The following is a 22,875-nucleotide window of genomic DNA, read 5'->3' as shown; positions in this document are numbered from 1 at the left end:
GCCCATGATAAATCCTTAGAAAATTTACAGTAGGCAAATAATTCTCCACTGAACAGCAGTTCTTGAACTTTACTATGTATCAGATTCACCTGAAGGGACTGTTCAAACACAGATTCCTGGGTGCTATGACCCAGTTTCTGATTTGGTGGGTCTGGGGTGGGGTCTAAGAGTGTCCATTTTTAACAAGTTCCAGTGATGCTGATGTTGTCAGTCTGAGGCACATCATGAAAACCACTTTCTGGCCAGGCGCGGTGGCTCAGGCCTATAATCCCAGCACTTCGGGAGGCCGAGGTGGGTGGATCATGAGGTCAGGAGTTCCAGACCAGCCTGGCCAACATGGTGAAACCCCATCTCTACTAAAAATACAAAAATCACACGGGCGTGGTGGCGGGCACCTGTAGTCCTAGCTACTCGGGAGGCTGAGGCAAGAGAATCACTTGAACCTGGGAGGCGGAGGTTGCAGTGAGCTGAGATCTCGCCACTGCACTCTAGCCTGGGTGACAAGGCAAGACTCTGTCTCAAAAAAAAAAAAGAAGAAAACCACTTTCCCTGGTGCTTTACCATCCAGGAAACTACACTTATTAAGTGCCTATGATTTTAATTTTATTTTTAGTTTTTTTTTGAGACAGAGTCTCGCTCTGTCGCCCAGGCTGGAGTGCAGTGGGGCAATCTCGGCTCACTGCAAGCTCCACCTCCTGGGTTCACGCCATTCTCCTCCCTCAGTCTCCTGAGTAGCTAGGACTACAGGCGCCTGCCACACCTGGCTAATTTTTTTGTATATTTTTAGTAGAGACTGAGTTTCACTGTGTTAGCCAGGATGGTCTCCATCTTCTGACCTTGTGATCCATCCACCTTGGCCTCCCAAAGTGCTGGGATTACAGGCGTGAGCCACCGCACCTGGTGCAAGTGCCTATGATTATTAAGGTGTTATACATGTATTACCTTATTTAATCATAGAATCTTATGTCAGTATGATTGCTCCTTTTATAAATGGGAATCTGAGACTTAGAGAGGAGAAAATGTGATGAGCAGCAAAACTACAATTTGGATCTCTTTCTAACACCCATGTTTTCCTGAACAATGTACTGTTTCTAGTTGATAAAGGAGGGAAAAGTATGAATCCTTGCCATGCTCATTTGAAAACAGACAACGTATCTAAAGATGTATACAGTAATTGGTTCAGGTCCCAGGGCGTTAACAGTTAAAGGACAGTGATTCTAGGAACCCGGCAAAGACTCAGGGTCGTGAAGAGGATTCACTTATTTCGGAACTGAAATAATCACAGGTGATGTGAATTTAGTGTATAACTAACAACATAGGAAGAATGTGTTTAATATAGTATGGCATATCCCTTAATTATAATTATTTTATTATTTCTTACAGAAAACATACAAATAAAAGTCCTTAAAAGAATAATCTCATTTAAATATAAAGCATCATACTATTCTAGATGTCTGTCAGTGTATACTACATTACTAATCAACCATTACTTACTCTGAAATTGAGGTAATACAGCCTGAGGCAACAAAATGCTCTGACAATTACTGAAACGTTTATCTCCTTTCACAAAGCAAATCAAAAGCAACGACATTACACAACAAAATAAGCAATTTAAGTTTTAAGGAAAGTGGTACATGATACAGTAAATAGATTGCCAAAAATGAAATTGCCAATAACATAAATTTCTCTCACTTTGTTATATTGTATATAAAAAAGGACACTAAGCGGCAAAATTATCCAACTGCAGACCTAAAATACTGAATGAGGTCTACACTTCAGAGTGACAAAAACACCCACCCAACTCTGTATCTCTATCAAAACAAATATATTATGTAAGAAAGAGTCCCCTTTAAATATATATATGTATATATAGCCATGTTATACTGTTAATTAAACCCATAGTTCTATTTATTTAAATAAGAATTAAATAAACTGCCCAAATGCTTATTTTCATTTCACAAAACATAAAGTATTTCAAATCACAACTTCAGGGTGGTATACTGAATACACTGGTTCCTTAGACAGCATCAACAAGCATATTTTTAAGAATATATTTTCATCTATAGGCCAGGTAAAGTTTTATTAAATGATAAACATTTTTTAACAGTGCAGAAATACAAGTTTCAAAAACAAATACATTCAGAAGATCTGCTGTTCAAATAATATTTTTTCAAAACCAGGTGGAGGCGTATGATAAAATTCACTGAACTGGCAATCCAAAATTGCACTGTCATCAACTAAAGGATACAAAAAGAAAGAAAATAAATTAAAAACAAACACTTTAATTTGAATGAATACATAATTAAAAAATAAACTGTCTCTATAATACTACAATATTAATAGGTAAGAAGAATAAATATATCTGCTGTCCCTGTTACAAAACATAATCCCATGGGTAAAAACAGCCACAACAAAAATAAAAATCTGTCAAAAACATTGGAAGGATATATATAAAAATATTAATAATTCTCTCAAGAGGATGTGAATATGAGTAATTTTTTTCTTATTTGCTTATCTGTATTTTCTCAATTGTATACAATTAAGATATATTATTTTTTAAAAAAATGTTTAACTTTGAAAAAGTATAGATTCACAGGAAGTTGCAAAAATGTTGAGTGTCCGGTGCCCCCTTTGTCCAGTTTGCCCCAGTGGTAACATCTTACATAACTACAGCTCAACATCCAAACCAGGAAACTGATATTGGCACACTACTGTGAACTAGACTGCAGGCCTTACTCAGCTTCGAAATGTTTTTATCAGCATTTACTCAAGAGAAATGAATGTGTATATCCAAAGACATATTTTCAAATGCTCACGATAGCTTTATTTGTAATAACCCCACACTGGAAACAAGCCTAATGTCCATCAACTGGTGAAGGATAAAGAAACTGTGATATATTCACACAGTGCTACATTTCTCAGCAATAAAAACTGATGAATTATTGATATATGCTACAGCATAAATCAATCTTCAAATAATTGTGCTGAGTGAAAGAAGCCAGACCAAAAGAAAAGACCATATGATTTTGTTAATATAATACTCCAGAAAATGCAGGCTAATTTGTAGTGACAGAAAGCAGATCAGTGGTTGGTTGGTTGGGGCTGGGGTAGGGAGAGGTGAGTAGGATATAAAAGGCAGAAGGAAACCTTTGGGGTGGTGAGTATGTTCATTAACTTGACCCTGGTGATGACAAAACAAAACATGACCGTAAAGCAAAGCAAGTAAATAATTAGCACTCTCATCCAATAGTTATTACTCCCCCTGGCTGAGGAATGTAGCTGTGGTGTGGGCTGCATCTGGACCAAGAAAATGTTCTATTTCTTGATCTAAGTCGTAATAATGTGGGTGTTCACTTGATAGCTATTTGCTAAATTGCACATATAAGTTTAATGCACATTACTATATACTTTATATTTCAGCATAAATGCAGAATGAACCGTAAATACTGGATTTGACATTCATGAAGTCACCAGTGATTTTAACAAGGGTGGTTTTAATGAGTGGTGTAATGGCAGCCGGATGGGGTTGTAGAACAAACGAACAATAACAATAAAGGTGTCAAATGCTCTACCCCCTGAGCTAGTCAAGTAATCTATACAAGAAACCCCCCGTGACACCAGTTTACCTGTGTAACAAACCCTCACATGTACCCCCGAACCTAAATGTTAAAAAAAAAAAGAAAGAAAAATAATAAAGATGGCAGATGTAGGTTATTCCAGAAGAAATGTGGCCATCCAGGGAAGGGGAAACACAGGACTAGTGAGGGATGCATGCCCAAAGAAGGGTGTTTGGGATGGGACTCAATGTTTATAAGCAGTGAAAAGGGAGGCTCATGACATAAGATATCGATGAAATAACTGTCAAAGTGACATTCCAGAGTTAGGGAGTTTGGAACCCAGACTACAGATAAGAGTATCTGCAACATGCAGAGCACCACTTCTGAGATGACATGGAAAGAAGGCAGGACTGGACTTGAAGAGAGAGGGAAGCTGGAGTTCACTTGTGATCATCTGTTTTTTGTAAAGTAGAAAGCAAGGCATTTTCAGAGGATGAATAGAGAATGCAAGAAGCACAGAATGCACAGACATGCACAAAGAGTTGCTGAAAATTATTGAGAGCTCAGATTAGGCTGGAAGTCATAACTTTGGTTTTTTTTGTTTTTGTTTTTGAGACGGAGTCTCCTCTATCACCCAGGCTGGGGTGCAGTGGCACCATCTTGGCTCACTGCAAACTCCGCCTCCTCGGTTCACACCATTCTCCTGCTTCAGCCTCCTGAGTAGCTGGGACTACAGGCGCCCGCCACCACGCCCGGCTAATTTTTTGTATTTTTAGTAGAGACAGGGTTTCACCGTGTTAGCCAGGATGGTCTTGATCTCCTGACCTTGTGATCCGCCCGCCTCGGCCTCCCAAAGTGCTGGGATTACAGGCGTGAGCCACGACGCCCGGCCAAGAAGTCATAACTTTGTAACCACACTTCTTCAATGTTATCCAGTCTTTTTCTCTCTATAGGTTAAGTGTAAGAAGAGACAAAATGAATGATTGGATTGATCAGGGATTAGGAATGGAAGACAAAAGGGTAAGGGGATTTAAGTTTTATGTTTATCTTTGACAGGATCAGGCTATTAAAATACTTGGTTTAATTGGACTGATTTATGAGTTCAATTTATGAAATATAATTTAGTATCTATAACCTTAATACATTACAAATAATGCTGAATAAAAGAAACAGAGCATTAAAGTTATTTGCCACAGTTAACTTGTATAACTGTCACTCTACTGATACTTATTTTATTTCTCAGGCTAACCTATTTCAAATATCAAGCTAAATTTTCATTTACTCAAGTAAATAAAGGAATTGCTTTTAGGCTTACCCAATATGCAACACTAAACTGAGTTTTAAAATACACATTTACATGCAAAGACACAGAAGGTAAAATGAGTGAAAAGTAATTTTAGGAGAAAAGAAGGCTAATGAAAACCTTAAACTAAAAGGTAATCATAAGCTTTGGCTATTATCATATTATTATTTATATTTGTTATTGTATAATTCTGACATACCAGTTTGTCATCATTGATACTGCTATTTTAATTTTATGTTGCTTTTGAGACAGAGTCTTACTCTGGTGCCAGGCTGGAGTGCAGTGGCATGACCACTGCTCACAGGAGACTTCATCTCCCACGCTCAAGAGATCCTCTCAGCTCAGCCTCCCAAGTAGCTGGAACTATAGGCATGCACAACTACACCTGGATAATTTTAAAATTTTTTGTAGAGACGGGTTCTCACTATGTTGTTCAAGGCTGGTCCTCAACTCCTGGACTCGAGCAACCCTCTTACCTCAGCCTCCCAAAGTGCTGGGATTACAGGCATGAGTCATTGCACCAGTGCTGCTTTTACAGTAAACTATAAAACATTTAATTAGTTCTTTTTTTTTTTTTTTTGAGATGGAGTCTTGCTCTGTCACCCAAGCCGGAGATCTCAGCTCACTGCAACCTCTGCCTCCTGGGTTCAAGCGATTCTCCTGCCTCACCCTCCCAAGGAGTTGCGATTACAGGTGTATGCCACCACACCCGGTTTCACCATGTTGGTCAGGCTAGTCTTGAACTCCTGACCTCAAATGACCCACCTGTCTCGGCCTCCCAAACTGCTGGAATTACAGGCATGAGCCACTGTGCCCGGCGTAATTAGTTCTTTTTCTTTCCCTTTTTTTTTTTTTTTTTTTTGTGGAGACGAAGTCTCGCTCTGTCACCCAGGCTGGAGTGCAATGGCACCATCTCAGCTCACTGCAACCTCCACCTCTCGGGTTCAGGTGATTTTCCTGTCTCAGCCTCCCATGTAACTGGGATTACAGGAGTGAGCTACCATGCCTGGCTAATTTTTTATATTTTTACTAGAGATAGGGTTTCACGATGTTGGCTAGGCTGGTCTCAAAATCCTGACCTCAAGTGATCCACCAGCTTCGGCCTCGCAAAGTGTTGGGATTATAGGTGTGAGCCACCATGCTGGTCCTAATTAGTTCTTATTATAACCCAAATTTAAGAACTTAAATGAGAAAATATTTTTAGACTTACTAAAACTACAGACAGAAAAATCATATAACTGTTTATTTAAAGTTGATGATATAAAATAGGCTGGGCACAGTGACTCATGCCTGTAATCCCAGCACTTTGGGAGGCCGAGGTGGGCAGATCACTTGAACTCAGGAGTTTGAGATCAGCCTGGCCAACATGGTGAAACCCCATCTCTAGTAAAAATAGAAAAGTTGGCCAGGCGCTCACGCCTATAATCCCAGCACTTTGGAAGGCCGAGGCAAGCAGATCACGAGGTCAAGAGATTGAGACCACGCTGGCCAACATGGTGAAACCCCGTCTCTACTAAAAATACAAAAATGAGCTGGGTGTGGTGGTGTATGCCTGTAGTCCCATCTACTCAGGAGGCTGAGGTAGGAGAATCGCTTCAACCCGGGAGGCAGAGGTTTCAGTGAGCCGAGATCGCGCCACTGCACTCCAGCCTGGCGATGGAGCGAGATTCTGTCTCAAAACAAAACAAAACAAAAAAACCCAAAAGTTAGCAGGGCGTGGTGATACACACCTGTAATCCCAGCTACTCTGGCGGCTGAGGCACGAGAACAGCTTGAACCCAGGAGGTGGAGGCAGCAGTGAGCCGAGATCACAATACTGCACTCCAGTCTGGGTGACAGAGCGAGACACTCTGTCTCAAAAAAAAAAAAAAAAAGTTGATAATATAAAAAATGAAGCAGAATGGATAAAGACATTGTGGTTATGTCTTTCTAAAAAAAAAAGAGAGAGAGAGAGAAAGAGAGACTTTTTTTAGAGATATGAATAAAACATTTATGAATAAAATTATATATTATCTGGCATTTGCCTCAAAATAACCCAAGGAGGGTAAGTGAAGAACAATAGCAGCGTTGGGGGTTGGGGGGGTGTAGATGAAACTCAACTGGCTCCAAGTTGGTAACTGTTTGAAGCTGGCCGATCGGTATATGAGGGTTTATTATACTATTCTTTTTACTTTTGTACATGTTTGGAATTTTCTATAATAAAAATTAAGGTAGGCCGGATGTGGTGGTTCATGCCTGTAATCCCAATAGTGGTGCACACTTGTAGTCCCAGCTACTAGGGTTGCTGAGGCAGGAGGATTGCTTGAACCCAGGAGTTTGAGGCTGCAGTGAGCTGTGATCGAGCCACTGCACTCCAGCCTGGGGGAGAGAGCAAGACTCTGTTGCAAAAAAAAACAAAAAACAAAAAATTAAAGTAATTAAGTGGTTTAGAGTCATCTCTCAAGTAGCCCAAGTCTTGGAGGGACACACTTGTATAGAAATAATAGCACTTATACATATGCGACTACCAAAGCAAAACAATCAGTATGAAACTATTCCAGGTCACTATTTCCCTCAGAAAAGTGTTAACGTTTAGGGAATTTTGTAAAGGTTATTAATGCGCAGTCTACATAAAATTCCCATCTCTAATTCCAAAATATTATTTATAATTATGTTTCCTGGTCATGCAATCATTCCCAATAACTTGCAGAAAAAATTTTCTAAATTCAGTAAAGCTTTTTGAAACTTTCTAAAACATAAAACTACATGTTGAAAAAGGGAGTATGGTTATTGCATATTTAAGTATAATCATTGTACTTAGCAAGTTTTTTTTAATACATGGGGAACAGAAACTATCCTTAATCTTGCAAAGTGAGATTGTAATATCCTACTGACTACATTCCATATAAAAAGGTCCTTATGGCCGGGCGTGGTGACTCACGCCTGTAATCCTAGCACTTTGGGAGGCCAAGGTGGGTGGATCATCTGAGGTCAGGAGTTCAAGACCAGCCTGGCTAACATGGTGAAACCCCATTTCTACTAAAAATACAAAAAGTAGCCAGGTGTGGTGGCAGGCACCTGTAATCCCAGCTACTCGGAAGGCTGAGGCAGGAGAATCTCTTGAACCCAGGAAGCGGAGGTTGCAGTGAGCCGAGATCATGCCACTGTACTCCAGGCTGGGTGAAGAGCGAGACTCCATCTCAAACAATAAATAAATAAATAAATAATAAATAAATAAAATAAAAAGGTCCTTATTAACAGTGTGTTCAGATTTCTAGATGATAGCTATAAAAGTAACATACATGCTGATATGGTTTGGCTGTGTCCCCACTCAAATCGCATCTTGAATTATAGTTCCCATATTCTCCACATGTTGTGGAGGGACCCGGTGGGAGGTAATTGAATCATGGGGGTGGTTACGCTCATGCTGTTCTTGTAATAGTGAGTGAGTTCTCTCAAGATCTGATGGTTTTATAAGGGGCTTTCCCCCACTTCGCTCAATCTTCTCCTTCCCACTGCTATGTGAAGAAGGATGTGTTTGCTTCCCCTTCTGCCATGATTGTAAGTTTCCTGAGGCCTCCCCAGCTCTGCGTAACTGTGAGTCAATTAAACCTCTTTCCTTTATAAATTACTCAGTCTTGGGTATGTGTTTATAGCAGTATGAAAATGGACTGATACACATGCCAAACAAAAGTTTACATCTAATAATACACTAGAAATATTTTAGCTTACCATAAACAACTGGATACACTGTCCCTCGTATACCTGATGCTGGACAATGCATGTTTTTTCCATTCAAGTATACATTTAACTCGACATGGTCATATGTAATACCCTACGAAGGAAAAAACAGAAATGTTCCATAAAAGCTGAGCTGTCAGAAAGCATTGACTGGGAAGTATGGAAACACAAAAAGCTAAGCATAGGTTGACAACGATTTTCATTAAGGGTTGACAATTTGGTAGAATTCTACTTGAACTGAGCTAAAAAAATTAGTAGTGATTATGAGGGGGGATAAAGTCAGGTAACATCCCAAGAGTCCACATTAGAGGTAAAACATTAAGGTAAAACTGAACTAGGATTCAGTTTAAATCCTAGAATTATATTTGTATAATCTGGATTTTATATTTTGAATGCTAAGATAATATAAGTACTACATACCATGAATAGATAAAACTTTCACACTCAAACAGAAAACACTGCTCTCTCTCTACAGAATTTGATCTTAAGAAGGAAAAACAAAGGTTTTTTTCACTGTCAGGACTTACTACCTGTCACTGTTTTCAAATTATGAAGAAACGTCTCTATACAATTTATTTCCAGAAAGAAATAACACATTTCTATATCTCCTTATCCTGGTTTCAAATTTGTCAAGTGTATTATCAAGGAAAAGCTGGTGTTTATAACTGAATAAAATTGGTAATTAGTTTCAAGTTAAAAAATAGAAAAATAACAGCTCGAATGATTTAAAAAACAATGTAATAAAAATTAATCGGTACACTATTGATGGAAAAAAATCACAATTAGTGATATTAATAATTATTGTTAAAATGCTAGAAAAGACTTAGCCCATATTATATACCAATAGCTACTATTCTAGGCAGTTCATATTTACTCATTTAATCCCCACAAGAAGATAGTAGTATTATTCCCATTTTACAGATGAGGTAGCTAAAGCACAGAAAGATTAAGTAATTTACCTAAGGTTGCACAGCTAGGAAGTGGAAAGCTGTGATTTAAATCCATGCAGTACGGCTTCAGAATACTTGCTCTTAATCACAATACCTCTCTCTAAATCACCATGCCTCTCTTTAAACACTTGCTCTTAATCACCATATCTCTCTTTAAAACTTTATACAATAGCTACTGATAACAAAAAGAGATCTTTCCCTTGAAAGACAGCAGAGATCTTTCAATAGAGAAGTCATCATAGACCAACAAGCAAACCACTTCAAGGATTTCAGGATTTCTGACTGTAGAAAAATTCTACCAAGTTAAAAGCTTTTTAGAGGTAAAAAAGATTTTATAGATGATCTTAGTCTTAATTCTCTCTCTTTAAAAGCAAGACAACAAAAGCCCAGAGAAGCTAATGTGGTAAGTGCTATGAAAGATTCTCAATTCTTAGCAAAGCCAGGGTTAACTTAAACAATTATTAATAAGAAATATTGAGAAAGATAAATAGTACACAGATTGCCTTTGTTTCACTTTAGTTTGTGTCTTTAGATATAGTAATAAAGCTAACTGATGGCTGGGATTCATTTTCTAATGAAAAAGTCTGTTTTCATTTTAAAGAACAAAAACTTAATTACATAAAAAAAGAAAGTATGTTACTTTCATTATGGGACTACCAGAAATCTAGCAGTTCAGATCAGTGAGGCTGTAATCCAGGCACCTTCACCCCCCAGTGGTCAACTGCAAACAAACAAGTTTTGTTTTTGTTTTTGAGAGAGTCTCGTTCTGTCACCCGGGCTCGAGTGCAATGGCATGATCTCGGCTCACCACAACCTCCGCTTCCCAGGTTCAGGAGATTCTCCCGCCTCAGCCTCCCGAGTAGCTGGGATTACAGGTGCCTGCCACCATGCCTGGCTAATTCTTGTATTTTCAGTAGAGATGGCATTTCACCATGTTGGCCAGGCTGGTCTTGAACTCCTGACCTCAAATGATCTGCCTGCCTTGGCCTCCCAAAGTGTGGAGATTACAGGTGTGAGCCACTGCGCCCAGCCTCAAACAAGCAAGTATTAAACCCAAGCCTGCAGCAGCAAGATCCCAGTACCAAAGAAGAGAGGAAGGATGTGAGAAGTTCCACCCCCAGCATAGTTTACTCAAGTATTTTCTTTCCTTTTTTTTTTTTTTTTTTTGAGACTAGGTCTCACTCTGTCGCCCAGGCTGGAATACAGTGGTGTGATCTTGGCTCAGTGTGAGACACCTGCCTCAGCCTCCCAAAGTGCTGGGATTACAGGCATGTGCCACTGTGATGGGCCAGTTCAAGTATTTTCTAACCTAATCCATTCTGTGATGAAGAAACTGGGTTTGACTCTGCCAAAATAATAGCAAAATATACTATGTGTTCTATGTCTTCATTAATAATTGTGTGCAGGTTAGTGAACAGATTCTGCAATTAGACTGCTTCAGGTACGATCTTGGTTTTTGTTTTTGTTTTTGAGACAAGGTCTTGCTCTGTGGCCCAGGCTGGGTGGAGTGCAGCAGCAGGATCATGGCTCACTGCCGCCTTTATCTCCTGGGATGAAGCGTTTCTCTCACCTCAGCCTTCCAAGTAGTTGGAACTACAGCGGCATGCCACTATGCCCAGCTAATTTTCTTTTTAAATTTTATTTATTTATTTATTTATTTATAGAGATGGGGTCTCACTATGTTTCCCAGGCTGGTCTCAAATTCCTGAGCTCAAGGGATCCTTCTGCCTTGGCCTCTCAAAGTGCTAGAATTACAGGCATGAGCCATAGTACCTGGCCGAACTATATAGTCTCATAATTAACTCACATAAGAAGTTACTTAACTTCTCTTAATCTGTAAAATGGGAATAATACTACCACTACTGTATGGGCACAGTGGCTCACGCCTGTAATCTCAGCACTCTGGGAGGCCGAGGCGGGTAGATCACCTGAGGTCAGGAGTTCTAGACCAGCCTGACCAACATGGCGAAACCCTGTCTCTACTAAAAACACAAAAAAATTAGCCAGGAGTGGTGGCAGGCACCTATAATCACAGTTACTTGAGAGACTGAGGCAGGAGAATCACTTGAACCCGGGAGGGGAAGCTTGCAGTGAGCTGAGATTGCACCATTGCACGTCAGCCTGGGCAACAAGAGCAAAACTCCATCTCAAAAAAAAAAAATAAAATAATAATAATACCTATTTCAAAAGGCCATTATGAGCATTAAACAATTTAATCCTTGCCAGGGACTTAGAACAGTGCCCATAATAAAGTACTTAGGTCTGGGCATGGTGGCTCATACCTGTAATCCCAGCACTTTGGGAGGCTGAGGCAGGTGGATCACCAGAGGTCAGGAGTTCAAGACCAGCCTGTCCAATATGGTGAAACCCCGTCTCTACTAAAAAATACAAAAATTAGCCAGGCATGGTGGCACGCACCTGTAGTCCCAGCTACTCGAGAGGCTGAGACAGGAGCATTGCTTGAATCCAGGAGGTGGAAGCTGCAGTGAGCCGAGATGGCGCCACTGCAATCCAGCCTGGGCAACAGAGTGAGACTCCATCTCAATAAATAAATAAATAAATAAATAAATAAATAAATAAAAGCTTAGAAGTGTTCGTTATTGTTATTATTAGAGTGTTTATAAGACTTCTCTAAAATTAAACTGATAAATGCATGTTAAAATGAAATCTGAACTTTTCAGAATTATACGTATAAGGAGAAAGTAGGCCGGGCATGGTAGCTCACACCTGTAATCCCAGCACGTTGGGGGGCCAAGGCAGGCAGATCACAAGGTCAGGAGTTGGAGACCATCCTGGCAAACACGGTGAAACCCCGTCTCTAGTAAAAAAATACAAAAAATTAGCTGGGTGTGCTGGCGGGCGCCTGTAGTCCCAGCTACTCAGGAGGCTGAGGCAGGAGAATGGTATGAACCTGGGAGGTGGAGCTTGCAGTGAGCTGAGATCATGCCACTGCACTCCAGCCTGGGTGACAGAGTGAGACTCCGTCACAAAAAAAAAAAAAAGAAAAAGGGGAAAGTAAGCATAAACTGTGTCATGTATCTCTTTCTAGTTCTGTAGCAGGCTATGCTGTACTGGGTGATAATCATATGAATATAATCATATAATCATTTGGTTAGATGTTCAGAGCTTATTTTTCTTGATTTCTCTAAACACATGAGAATGCTTTTCCTGTCTTATAATCCATTCTACTTATTCCATGCCACCGTTAACAATTTGGTAAAATTTGTTCTCCAGTGTTTGAACTAGGAAGATAAAGTTAATATGGCAGGGTAATGTTTTTATTTTCTTGGCTCTGCATGTATTTCATAGTTTTAGTTCTCCTTTTATGAGAATAAGCATGAAAACTTGAAGTCTAATTTAACGACACTGACAGACTAAAAGTGGCATTCTTCAGTCTGTAACATTATGCTATCAGACATTACAATGAATGAAATGAGATAGGAAGGCAGGTAGAAGTTTCAGTTCATCAACAAAGAAAAACATTTGTTACTGATTATCCTTTCTTATGTTTGAATTTCATCTTTTAGGGTAAACAGGTTGACAGCATCAACTTGACTTCAAGATTCTCTTTCAAGAAATCACCATTTGAATAAGGATGTTCCATATTATGGGCATCTGGCAATGATCTACAATTATAGAACCAGCTATTCAAAAAGAATGGGGAAAAGCAGATTTTTTTTTTTTTTTTTGAGGTGGAGTCTTGCTCTGTCGCCGGGACTGGAGTGCAGTGGCCAGATCTCAGCTCACTGCAAGCTCCGCCTCCCGGGTTTCCGCCATTCTCCTGCCTCAGCCTCCCGAGTAGGTGGGACTACAGGCACCCGCCACCTCGCCCAGCTAGTGTTTGTATTTTTAGTAGAGACGGGGTTTCACCGTATTAGCCAGGATGGTCTCGATCTCCTGACCTCGTGATCCGCCCGTCTCGGCCTCCCAAAGTGCTGGGATTACAGGCTTGAGCCACTGCGCCTGGCCTTCCTCTGCTTTCTAAAAAAGAAAAACTTTTCTACAATCAAGCTTTAGGATTTTGAGTTCTGTTCTCTGAAGAGTTTAATTAGGTTAAGTTTAATGAAGATGAACATTTCTGATAAAATGCTGTAATTCTCTAACAGAATTTCATAACAAATTAAGAAATAAATGTGTGGCGAGGTGCAGTGGCTCTGGCCTGTAATCCTAGCACTTTGGGAGGCAGAGGCAGATGGATCACTTGAGGTCAGGAGTTCGAGACCAGCCTGGCCAACATGGCGAAACCCCATCTCTACTAAAAATACAAAAAAATCAGCTGGGCATGGTGGTGTGTGCCTGTAATCCCAGCTACTCAGAAGGCTGAGGCAGGAGAATAGCTTTAACTTGGGAGGTGGAGGTTGTAGTGAGCCAAAATCATGCCACTGCACTACAGCCTAGGTGACAGAGCAAGACTCCAAGAAAAACAAAACAAAACAAAATCCAAGAAATAAATGTGAACATTTTCCCTAAGAGATATCCAGCCTCAAAAATATCTAGCATTTTCTTTCTTTTTTTTTTTTTTTTGAGACAGATCTCACTCTGTCGCCCAGGCTGGAGTGCAGTGGCCGGATCTCAGCTCACTGCAAGCTCCGCCTCCCGGGTTTACGCCATTCTCCTGCCTCAGCCTCCCGAGTAGCTGGGACTACAGGCGCCCGCCACCTCGCCCGGCTAGTTTTTTGTATTTTTTTTTAGTAGAGACGGGGTTTCACCGTGTTAGTCAGGATGGTCTCGATCTCCTGACCTCGTGATCCGCCCGTCTCGGCCTCCCAAAGTGCTGGGATTACAGGCTTGAGCCACCGCGCCTGGCCAGCATTTTCTAATATAAGCTTCAGCAAACCAAACTTACAATTGTGGGCCAAGGTTTCTCTAATATGAGAGAAACAGGAATGTGTGGTCAGCAGCCAGCCTGTCATTAATTCTCGAGAGTAGAAATAAGGGTTCACACTGATTTTCCTGGCCAGTGGCAGCTCTAAAAAGGAGGGGGCAGTTGAGTAGGTCACAACATCTACACCAAGTGCTCTCTTGGAAAATGCACCATCTCATTAGATCCAATTCCATTGCTTTGGAATTCAAACCACAAACTCCCACCCAGGCAAAGCTGTAGATACTAAAAGCAGTTCAAGTTTCGTCATTTACAGTGGAAAGCAACTCCACGAAGGAACTCACCACCACATCTCCTTCCTGTGGAAGACTGTTTGCTGGCAGCCTATTTTTCTCTTCATTGTTGTGGTAAAGGGCTCCATCATTTCTCATCACCAGACTGTGCACATCTCGGCCAAGAGGAATCTGATTCAAGTTAACCTTCTGAGTTGCAACACCAATACCCCAGATTCCTAAAAATATAATAGTTTAAATGCCCTCAAAATCTGAAGACTACAACCATAAACAGAGTTATTTTAAAAGGGAGTATAAACTTTTTAAAGGAAGTGCTGTATTATTACTAAATTGTTTTCTATTACTCTTTAAAAAAAAATCTTCTTTTAAAAGTAGTTTGCACCAGCCTGGACCACATGCCCAAACCCTGTCTCTATAAAAAATACAAAAATTAGCTGGATATGGGAGCATGTGCCTGTAACCCCAGGTACTTAGGAGGCTGAGGTGGGAGGATTGTTTGAGCCAGGGAAGTTGAGGTTGCAGTGATCCATGACCATTCCACTGCACTCCAGCCTGAGTGACAGAGCCAGACCCTGTCTCAATAAATAAAATAAAATAAAATAAAATAAAATAAAATAAAATAAAATAAAAGTAGTTTGCAAACTATACTATGTTCTCCACAGATGTAATGCAGCCTAGGAGATAAGAGAGTGGGCCCTGGAATTGTGCAAATGAAGATTAAATCTTGACTCTGCTACATCATCTTGCGCAAATTACCTAACCTCTCTTTGTTTCCTTATCTGTGAACTGAGGATTCTAACAGTACTCACCTCACAAGGTTATGAAAACATACAACAAGATAATCCAAGTAAAGCACCTGGAACAGTGTAAGTACTCCAAAACAACAGTATATGCTGCTTATATGTTTGACCTTATATGCTTGACCAAACAAGAGGGTTCATCTGGATCCCATTAAAAATACTAGTGCCTTATATTTATACAGCATGTCTTGTCTTAAAACACTTTCATACATAGAGTTCCCATGAGGCAGAAAGGGCAGCTCCTGTAATACCCATTTTATAGATAAGAAAACTGAACGTAATTTAACTAAATTAACTAATTTACCCAGGATCACACAATAAGAAGTAGAAGACCCAGATCTTCTAAGAGTTTGGTGCTTTTATATTACCTTCTGAATCTTTTTTATATGTTACAATTTACTCTTAATATTTAGAATAATTAGGACTTTTAATAGTAAAATACCATTATACCAACCTGTGGACTGGACTTTGAATTCAAAATAGCTTTTGTTTTGGTGTAAAGGTGCGCTGGCTAAACAACCTCCTGTTCCACATATTCTTCTTCCATTCTTTACAATAACAACATCTGTTCCTAAATAAAAAATGCAGACACTATGTAAAGTTTTGTATTTTCTTTTCTTTTCTTTTTTTTTTTTGGGACGGAGTCTTCTCTGTCGCCCAGGCTGGAGTACAGTGGCATGATCTTGGCTCACTACAACCTCCTCCTCCTGGGTTCAAGTGATTCTCCTACCTCAGCCTCCTGAGTAGCTGGGACTACAGGCGCGTGCCACCATGCCCCGCAAAATTTTTATATTTTTATATTTTTAGTAGAGACAGGGTTTTCACCATATTGGTCAGGCTGGTGTTGAATTCCTGACCTCGTGATCTGCCCACCTCAGCCTCCCAAGGTTCTGGGATTACAGGCGTGAACCACTGCGCCCGGCCAAGTTTTGTATTTTCAATCCAACAATCAGGATTAATTTGTTCAGTTCTAACTCAGTCCACAAAAAATAGGGACACTGTAAGTACTTTGAAATATAGCTGAATTATTTTAAATATTTAATTCACTATTTTTTCCTAAGAGAACATTTATAAGTAATATTCATTTGTATGTATAAATTTTAATTAAGCACGCTGGGTACAGTGGTTCACACCTGTAATCCCAGCACTTTGGGAGGCCGAGGTGGGCAGACTGCTTGAGTGCAGGAAGTCGAGAAGCCTGGGCAACCTTGCAAAACCCCATAACTACAAAAAATACAAAAATTAGCTGGTGTGGTGGCATGAGCCTGTAGTCCCAGCTATTTGGGAGGCTGAGGTGGGAGGATCACTTGAGCCTGGGAGGCGGAGGTTGCAGTGAACTGATATTGCACCACTGCACTCTAGCCTGGGCGAGAGAAGTAAGTTTTAATTAAGCAGTTTCAAGTAAACTGTAATAACTCTGAATTATATTGAACGTTTAAAACACTTTTAAGGTAGAAATAGACTAGCTCCTTTAATATTTAGCCAGGATATCAATTTGATGATTTCATAATTTCTTAATTTAAACCAAAACATAAACACAAGAGACTTTAGTAAATTGGTAGTTTTCAATTCTATTCAAATGAATTAAAACAATTTACTAAAAGCCACCTGAATGCCTACTAAATACAAGCTACCATACTTGTGCATGAGTCATGTAAGAACTGAAGAGTACAGGGAATATGAAAAAGAACACACATCTATGTTGAAGTACGTGACAGTGAAAAACTGCTAACTTTAGGATCTTAAAATGTTTATTAAGATAGCTACTTCAATCACATTGCAAATATGTAAACAAGGTTTTAACATTCTTACACGCACTTTATTCTTGTGGAAAATTTTTATTTTAGATGAAATAACATCTATAGATGAGAGTGAGAAAGAGAGATACTGTCTCCTGATGTGTTCCTAGTCCCAATTTGATTTAGGAAAACATGTATATCAGAGAATACACATAATTCTAACATGTAAGAAATAGCCCATACACCAATGCATATAACTCCCAATACTTGTGGCCACTACTACCACTTTGCTGGCAATAACTGTACCAGCCAAGCAGATCTGAATATTAGAACTGTATGGGACTCTTCCAGAAGGGGTTAAACAAATTATGTTATAGTAACAAAAGGCTGAATTCACAGGTAAACAAAATTATTTGGGACAAATACATAAGAGAAATGCAAAATTTTCAGATTCTAACACAATTCTAAACTGGTTAAGAAATGCTATCCCTTAAACAAGGTAAAACTGAGATCCTATTGTATGATTACTAAAAATTCATTAGCATTCTTTTTTTTTCTAATTTAAAAAGTTAACTCCCAAATTCTGGGAAAGTACCTTTATAAATAATTTGCATCTTTCTACTCCATATACCTGCAGTAGTTTCAACTGGAGAGCATCTTCCTTGATGGCAAAGACCATGCAGTGTTTGGCATTGAGCAGCTGCTCATCAAATAACTGATAAAGGATGAATGAATATGCTGTGCTAAGCACTTTGTAGTGGACATGCAGCATCTGTTCTCCCTTTCCCCACAGACTTCCCTCTGGAGATCAAAACAGTTCCAAGAAAGCTGACTATCTCTGCTTCAGGTGTACAACATTTGACCTAGGTTAAGGCAATCAGTGCCCTGCACATTTCTTGGCCACAGTAACTAAGAACTGCTACATGACCTAATCAACTACAATTAGAATCTCAGGACTTTTGCCAGCACAATGGGATAAAATCCTCTTGGCCAGGCGTGGTGGCTAACAATCCCAGCTCTTTGGGAGGCTGACGCAGGCAGATCACTTGAGGTCAGGAGTTCAAGACCAGCCTGGTCAACATGGTGAAACCCCCATCTCTACTAAATATACAAAAATTAGCAAGGCGTGGTGGTGGGCGCCTGTAGTCCCAGTTACTCAGGAGGCTGAGACAGGAAAATTACTTGAACCCAGGAGGCGGAGGTTACGGTGAGCTGAGATCAGGCCACTGCACTCCAGCCTGGGTGACAGAGCGAGATTCCCTCTCAAAAAAAAAAAAAAAAAGAATATTCAGGGTGTTTATGAATCATTTGGGAATCATTTTAAGCTTATCTCATTTCTCTTAAGTATACAAATGTCCTGTATTTGAATTTGTAGTTTTAATGATTGGTACTGCTTAGACAGTCAAGGCAAATTTGAGTACAGTCAGAATGCCGCATAAACATAGCCACAGAGGATGTTTTAAGAAACATACATTTCCAAATGAGTGGTATCGCTTTCAAAGTAGCTACCTTGGAAGTCATTTGTTTCTAAAATGTCAGCTCACAATTAAAAGCCAAAGATATGGCATCAATGATAATACTTACAAACACTATGCCATAGAAAATTCCAAAAGAAGAATTCCAAAGTGGTTTTAAGTAATACAACATCACCAAAATGACAACCCTGAGAGATAATCACTTGAAGTATACAGACAATTTTATTTTAAAAAATCATATTTCTTAGGTTATTTAATATAATAATGTTTCACACAACCAAATCCATGTGTTTCCAGTTTCAAGTCAAGATCAATCCATGCTCTTCTAACTCAACAACCCTTTTCTTTCATTTTATTCAGGTTCTCAAATCAGGCTCCTCTGTGATTGAATAATTTAAGTTTACAGAAAGGTTAAGAAAAAGCTTCCTGGCCAGGCGCGGTGGCTCATGCCTGTAATCCCATCACTTTGGGAGGCTGAGGCAGGCAAATCACGAGGTCAGGAGTTCGAGACCAGCCTGACCAACATGGTGAAACCGTGCCTCTACTAAAAATACAAAAATTAGTGGGGCGTGGTGGTGGGCATCTGTAATCCCAGTTACTCAAGAGGCTGAGGCAGGAGAATCGCTTGAACCCGTGAGGTGGAGGTTGCAGTGAGCTGAGATTGTGCCACTGCACTGCAGCCTGGGCAACAATAGTGAAACTCTGTCTCAAAAAAAAAAAAAAAAAAAAAGAAAAAGTAAAAAAAGAAAAGAAAAAAAGAAAAAACTTCCAAGCAGTTAGAAAATCTGGAGATGACATTACTTTATTTCATCCAATTAGTAGCTGACAGTTGCTGGACAGCTTTAGAGAAATAAAACATAGTGGAATGAGTATATCTGACCAGCTCTTCCTAGAGGAAACAGACGCCAGAGAAAAGGAATGCTCCAAAGAGCAGACTGCAGTAATTCAAGAGTCTAACAGTAAAGATAAGAAGAAGTGCTGCAGTTGATCATGAGTTCCAGGAACGATGTATGGTTGTCCTTCACTATATTCTACGCACTTATAACAATGCCTGCCACCTGATAGTTGCTTAATAAATATTACTTCAGTAAATGTGTAACTGAAATGGAAATATTTTCTGGGGAAAACTATAGGATTTGAACTCCATCGTCTATAAATGATGATGGATAAAAAATAACTTAAAGATTACTTATGTATTAAGGATCTGTACTACATTTGGGAGATCTAAGAATTAAAAGTAAATACACATGTACAAGGTGATTACATAATTATCACATTTAGTATGTGTTATACAAAAATGTAGTGGGCAGAGTGTTTCCAGAATTATTAGGAATCTGGGCAAGAGAGAGTTTTATCATAAATATTAAGAAGTGCTTTTTTATTTCAAGGCACTGTCCTTTAAACAATCAGAAATGTGTGAAAAATCAAAAGTGCAGAAGTATAGTTAGAATAAAATAATCCACAAAACACATTACTCTAACTGAAATAATTATATTGGGAAATCTCTCCTTCTAGAACCACATTCTAGAAGCATGAAACTACCTGGGAAAAGTCTAAGAACAGAAATAAGGTAGTGAAAGAGGCTATGACAGGAGAGGAAGAATGTTAGATAAATTATATGGATTGGAATTAAAAGGATAAAGCAGATGCAAAGGAGCAAAGTGCTATTTTATTTTGCAACAGCTTGACCTGTAGGGAAGAGACCCATCAGATGAAATTACAGTACCTCTAACAATGACTAAGGAGTCCGGCAATGGGAGGTTTTAGTTGAAATGGCAAGTTCTGACCTGAGGTGCGACTTCAGACTTCTGCAGTCTGCTTTGTTTTGACTTTAAGTGATAGGAAAATGACTTCCAATAATACAGGCTTCAACCTATAAATGATGGGGCTCAAGAGACCCGACCGACAGTCAGGGCAGGAGGAGGAGCAAAACCTGACCTAGAAGCATTCTGAAAATGTGTAGGTTTTGACTGGGGCGCGCCAGGAGGGCACTCTCCGCCCCCTCGCCTGGGGACGTGTGACATCTCCGGAGGAAGCCCTCGGAGTTCCTGGGAAAATGGGAGGTCCACACGCCCACTCGCGATGACAGACACAGAGAGGGCTGCGCAGCCTTGAACACAGAACCGGGCCCAGGTGGAGTCCGCCGGCGTCTGGAAAGATCTATGAGACGAAAGGGTGTCGGGGCAGCGTCGCCTGCACGGCGGGGCAGCATGGGGACCCTCTGACCCTGCAGGTCCCCCTGCCCGCCGCGCCCGGGCCCCGTGAGCCGTTGGATCTGGGGAAGGGAGGGCCCTTACCCATGTGCTGCGTATCCAGCTGCACGGCCGGCATCTCCTTCAGAGGGATGTGGCCAGTCCCGCCGTCTCTGCAGCACCGCAGGCAGCACAACACCGAGGTGGCCATCGCGCAGGGACCACCGACTCCGCCGCCGTCCCTAGACAGAGGCGACACCGCCCCCCGCCACTCCGCTCTGTCTCCTGCCCCCGCCCCAGCGCTGGACTTGTCTTTGTGGAGCTCGGAGGCCGGTACAGCGACACCCTAGGCCGGGAGGGCGCAATGCAGGCTGAGGTTAGGCTGGCCTGCGAGGAAGACGCGGAGAATCAAAGGGACCGTGGAGGGACCCGACAGGGCGAGCGGCGGGGCGGGGCCGGGGAGACGGGTGGGGCTAGTAGCGCGCGAGGCGAGGCAGGGGCCGTGGCGTGGCCGGCCTGAGGCTGTGGGACGCCGTGCGCCTGCGCACCAGCTGGTCTTTCTCCTTGGGCGGTTTCGCGCACGCCCCCAGCGCTGACAGGTGAGTGCGACTGTCTGTCCCTCAGTACTCTTAGGGGTTTTCCAATGCAGAATTTTTAAAACGCAGCACCCCTTGGTCCCGGTCTCGACATTATTTCTATGGACGGATTGACAGAAGCGAATCAGTTTGGGGGAAGGGGAGCTAATGGAAATGACTTCCGAGGTTTCCCTCCGCGGGCCCAGGTTGAGCAGGCTTTGCCACCACGGAGAGCCGCGGTCTCCCTGCCGTGGCTGGTTTCCCTCACATCCTAAATAGACTCACGAGGGCCCCAGGAGTAATGCCTGTTAGTGACTGCACTGTGGATGTGCACCGGGGCTCACGCGTGCCCTAATGCATTTTCGGTGCGGAGACGCGCTCTACCTGGCCCATTGGGCTGCGCGGTCTGGGGCGCACGGGAGGCCCCTGGGAGCACACCACTGGGGCGGGGTCGGAGGCGATTCGTGACCTCCCTCTTCCAAGCTCCCCCTGTCTGGTGCACTGAGGGTTCCGAGGAATGTGACGGGAACCCTGGAGGCTGCGGGAAGCCTGCTGGGTCCCGAGGGAAGCCTTCGGCTCCTACCGTCCGCTCCTTCCTGCCTCCACACAGGAGGCCGTCACCTGTCATCTCCTTCCCCATTTAGATCATCCTTCCGTGGTAGATTTTACATCTTCAGGCCGGGTGCGGTGGCTCACGCCTGTAATCCCAGCACTTGGGAGGCCGAGGTGGGCGGATCACCTGAGGTCAGGAGTTCGAGACCAGGATGGCAAACATGGTGAAACCCCGTCTCTACTAAAAATACAAAAATTAGCCGGGTGCGGTGGTGCACACCTGTAATCCCAGCCATTCAGGAGGTTGTGGCACGAGAATCACTTAAACCCGGGAGGCGGAGGTTACAGTGAGCCTAGATCGCGCCACTGCGCTCCAGCCTGGGAACAGAGACTCTGTCTCCAAAAAAAAAAAAAAAAAAGTTAGATACCACTTGGCGTCCGGAAATGTCTGGGACGACCTCTAGAATTAACCTAGCTGAAACCTCTGTTCCCAGATCAATTTCATCCTGAAGGCTTCCCTAGGGATGGATCATCAAGTCCTGGGAAACTGGACATAAAATGCCCACTACTTAAATAATGAGTTCCCATACAAAACTTTCAGTGACCGGAGTTACAAATGTTTTTTAAGGAGGATTTCTATCTATGCAATGAGGGGAATTTTTCAGGTTCCTGGTTCTGTTTTACTATCTATACAAATGGTGCTTTCATTACAATACTAAGGGAAAGTTTTGTACGTTGAAATTGTTACCGTAGAATTAATAACCAAGGTGATTATTAAACTGATTGAGGGTTGGTCCTTTCCCCCATTGCGTATACAGTACGTTCTTGGTAATCATTTCACATGAGAAATTTTCTTTTACGGAAACCTTTATCGTTATGCTGGGAATTAAGTGCTTT

General features: G+C 41.4%; 1 protein-coding gene across 2 annotated transcripts; it reads right to left on the bottom strand.

Moving 5' to 3' along the window:
* Nucleotides 1-1,316: 1,316 nt before the first annotated feature.
* Nucleotides 1,317-21,324, bottom strand: SPRYD7 (SPRY domain containing 7). 2 transcript variants are annotated; one of them, XM_033176853.1, is made up of 6 exons: nucleotides 20,957-21,298; nucleotides 20,598-20,819; nucleotides 15,900-16,016; nucleotides 14,697-14,863; nucleotides 8,572-8,674; nucleotides 1,317-2,237 (listed from the first exon to the last, which is right to left on the bottom strand). In XM_033176853.1, exons 1-6 carry the CDS (start codon nucleotides 21,060-21,062, stop codon nucleotides 2,140-2,142), a joined length of 813 nt encoding a protein of 270 aa, XP_033032744.1. In that variant the 5' UTR covers nucleotides 21,063-21,298; the 3' UTR covers nucleotides 1,317-2,139. The 2 variants fall into 2 exon arrangements, with proteins under 2 accessions (XP_033032744.1, XP_033032745.1); XM_033176854.1 differs by lacking the exon at nucleotides 20,598-20,819 and having other exon boundaries at nucleotides 20,957-21,324.
* Between the last annotated feature and the right edge of the window lie 1,551 nt (nucleotides 21,325-22,875).

This window comes from Trachypithecus francoisi, unplaced genomic scaffold (assembly GCF_009764315.1).
Source record: "Trachypithecus francoisi isolate TF-2019V2 unplaced genomic scaffold, Tfra_2.0 Lachesis_group18, whole genome shotgun sequence".
Taxonomy (NCBI): Eukaryota; Metazoa; Chordata; class Mammalia; order Primates; family Cercopithecidae; genus Trachypithecus; species Trachypithecus francoisi.
This window is presented reverse-complemented; position numbering and strand designations above follow the sequence as displayed.

Bases quoted from the DNA above. Each gene is read 5' to 3' on its own strand.
- SPRYD7 (XM_033176853.1), bottom strand. From the start codon at position 21,062: ATGGCCACCTCGGTGTTGTGCTGCCTGCGGTGCTGCAGAGACGGCGGG. The intron at 8,675-14,696 runs GTGAGTTCCTTC...TTTCCTTCGTAG, and splicing joins CACAGGAAGGAGATGTGGTG to GGTATTACATATGACCATGT. The intron at 2,238-8,571 runs GTAAGCTAAAAT...TGTATCCTTTAG, and splicing joins AGTGTATCCAGTTGTTTATG to TTGATGACAGTGCAATTTTG.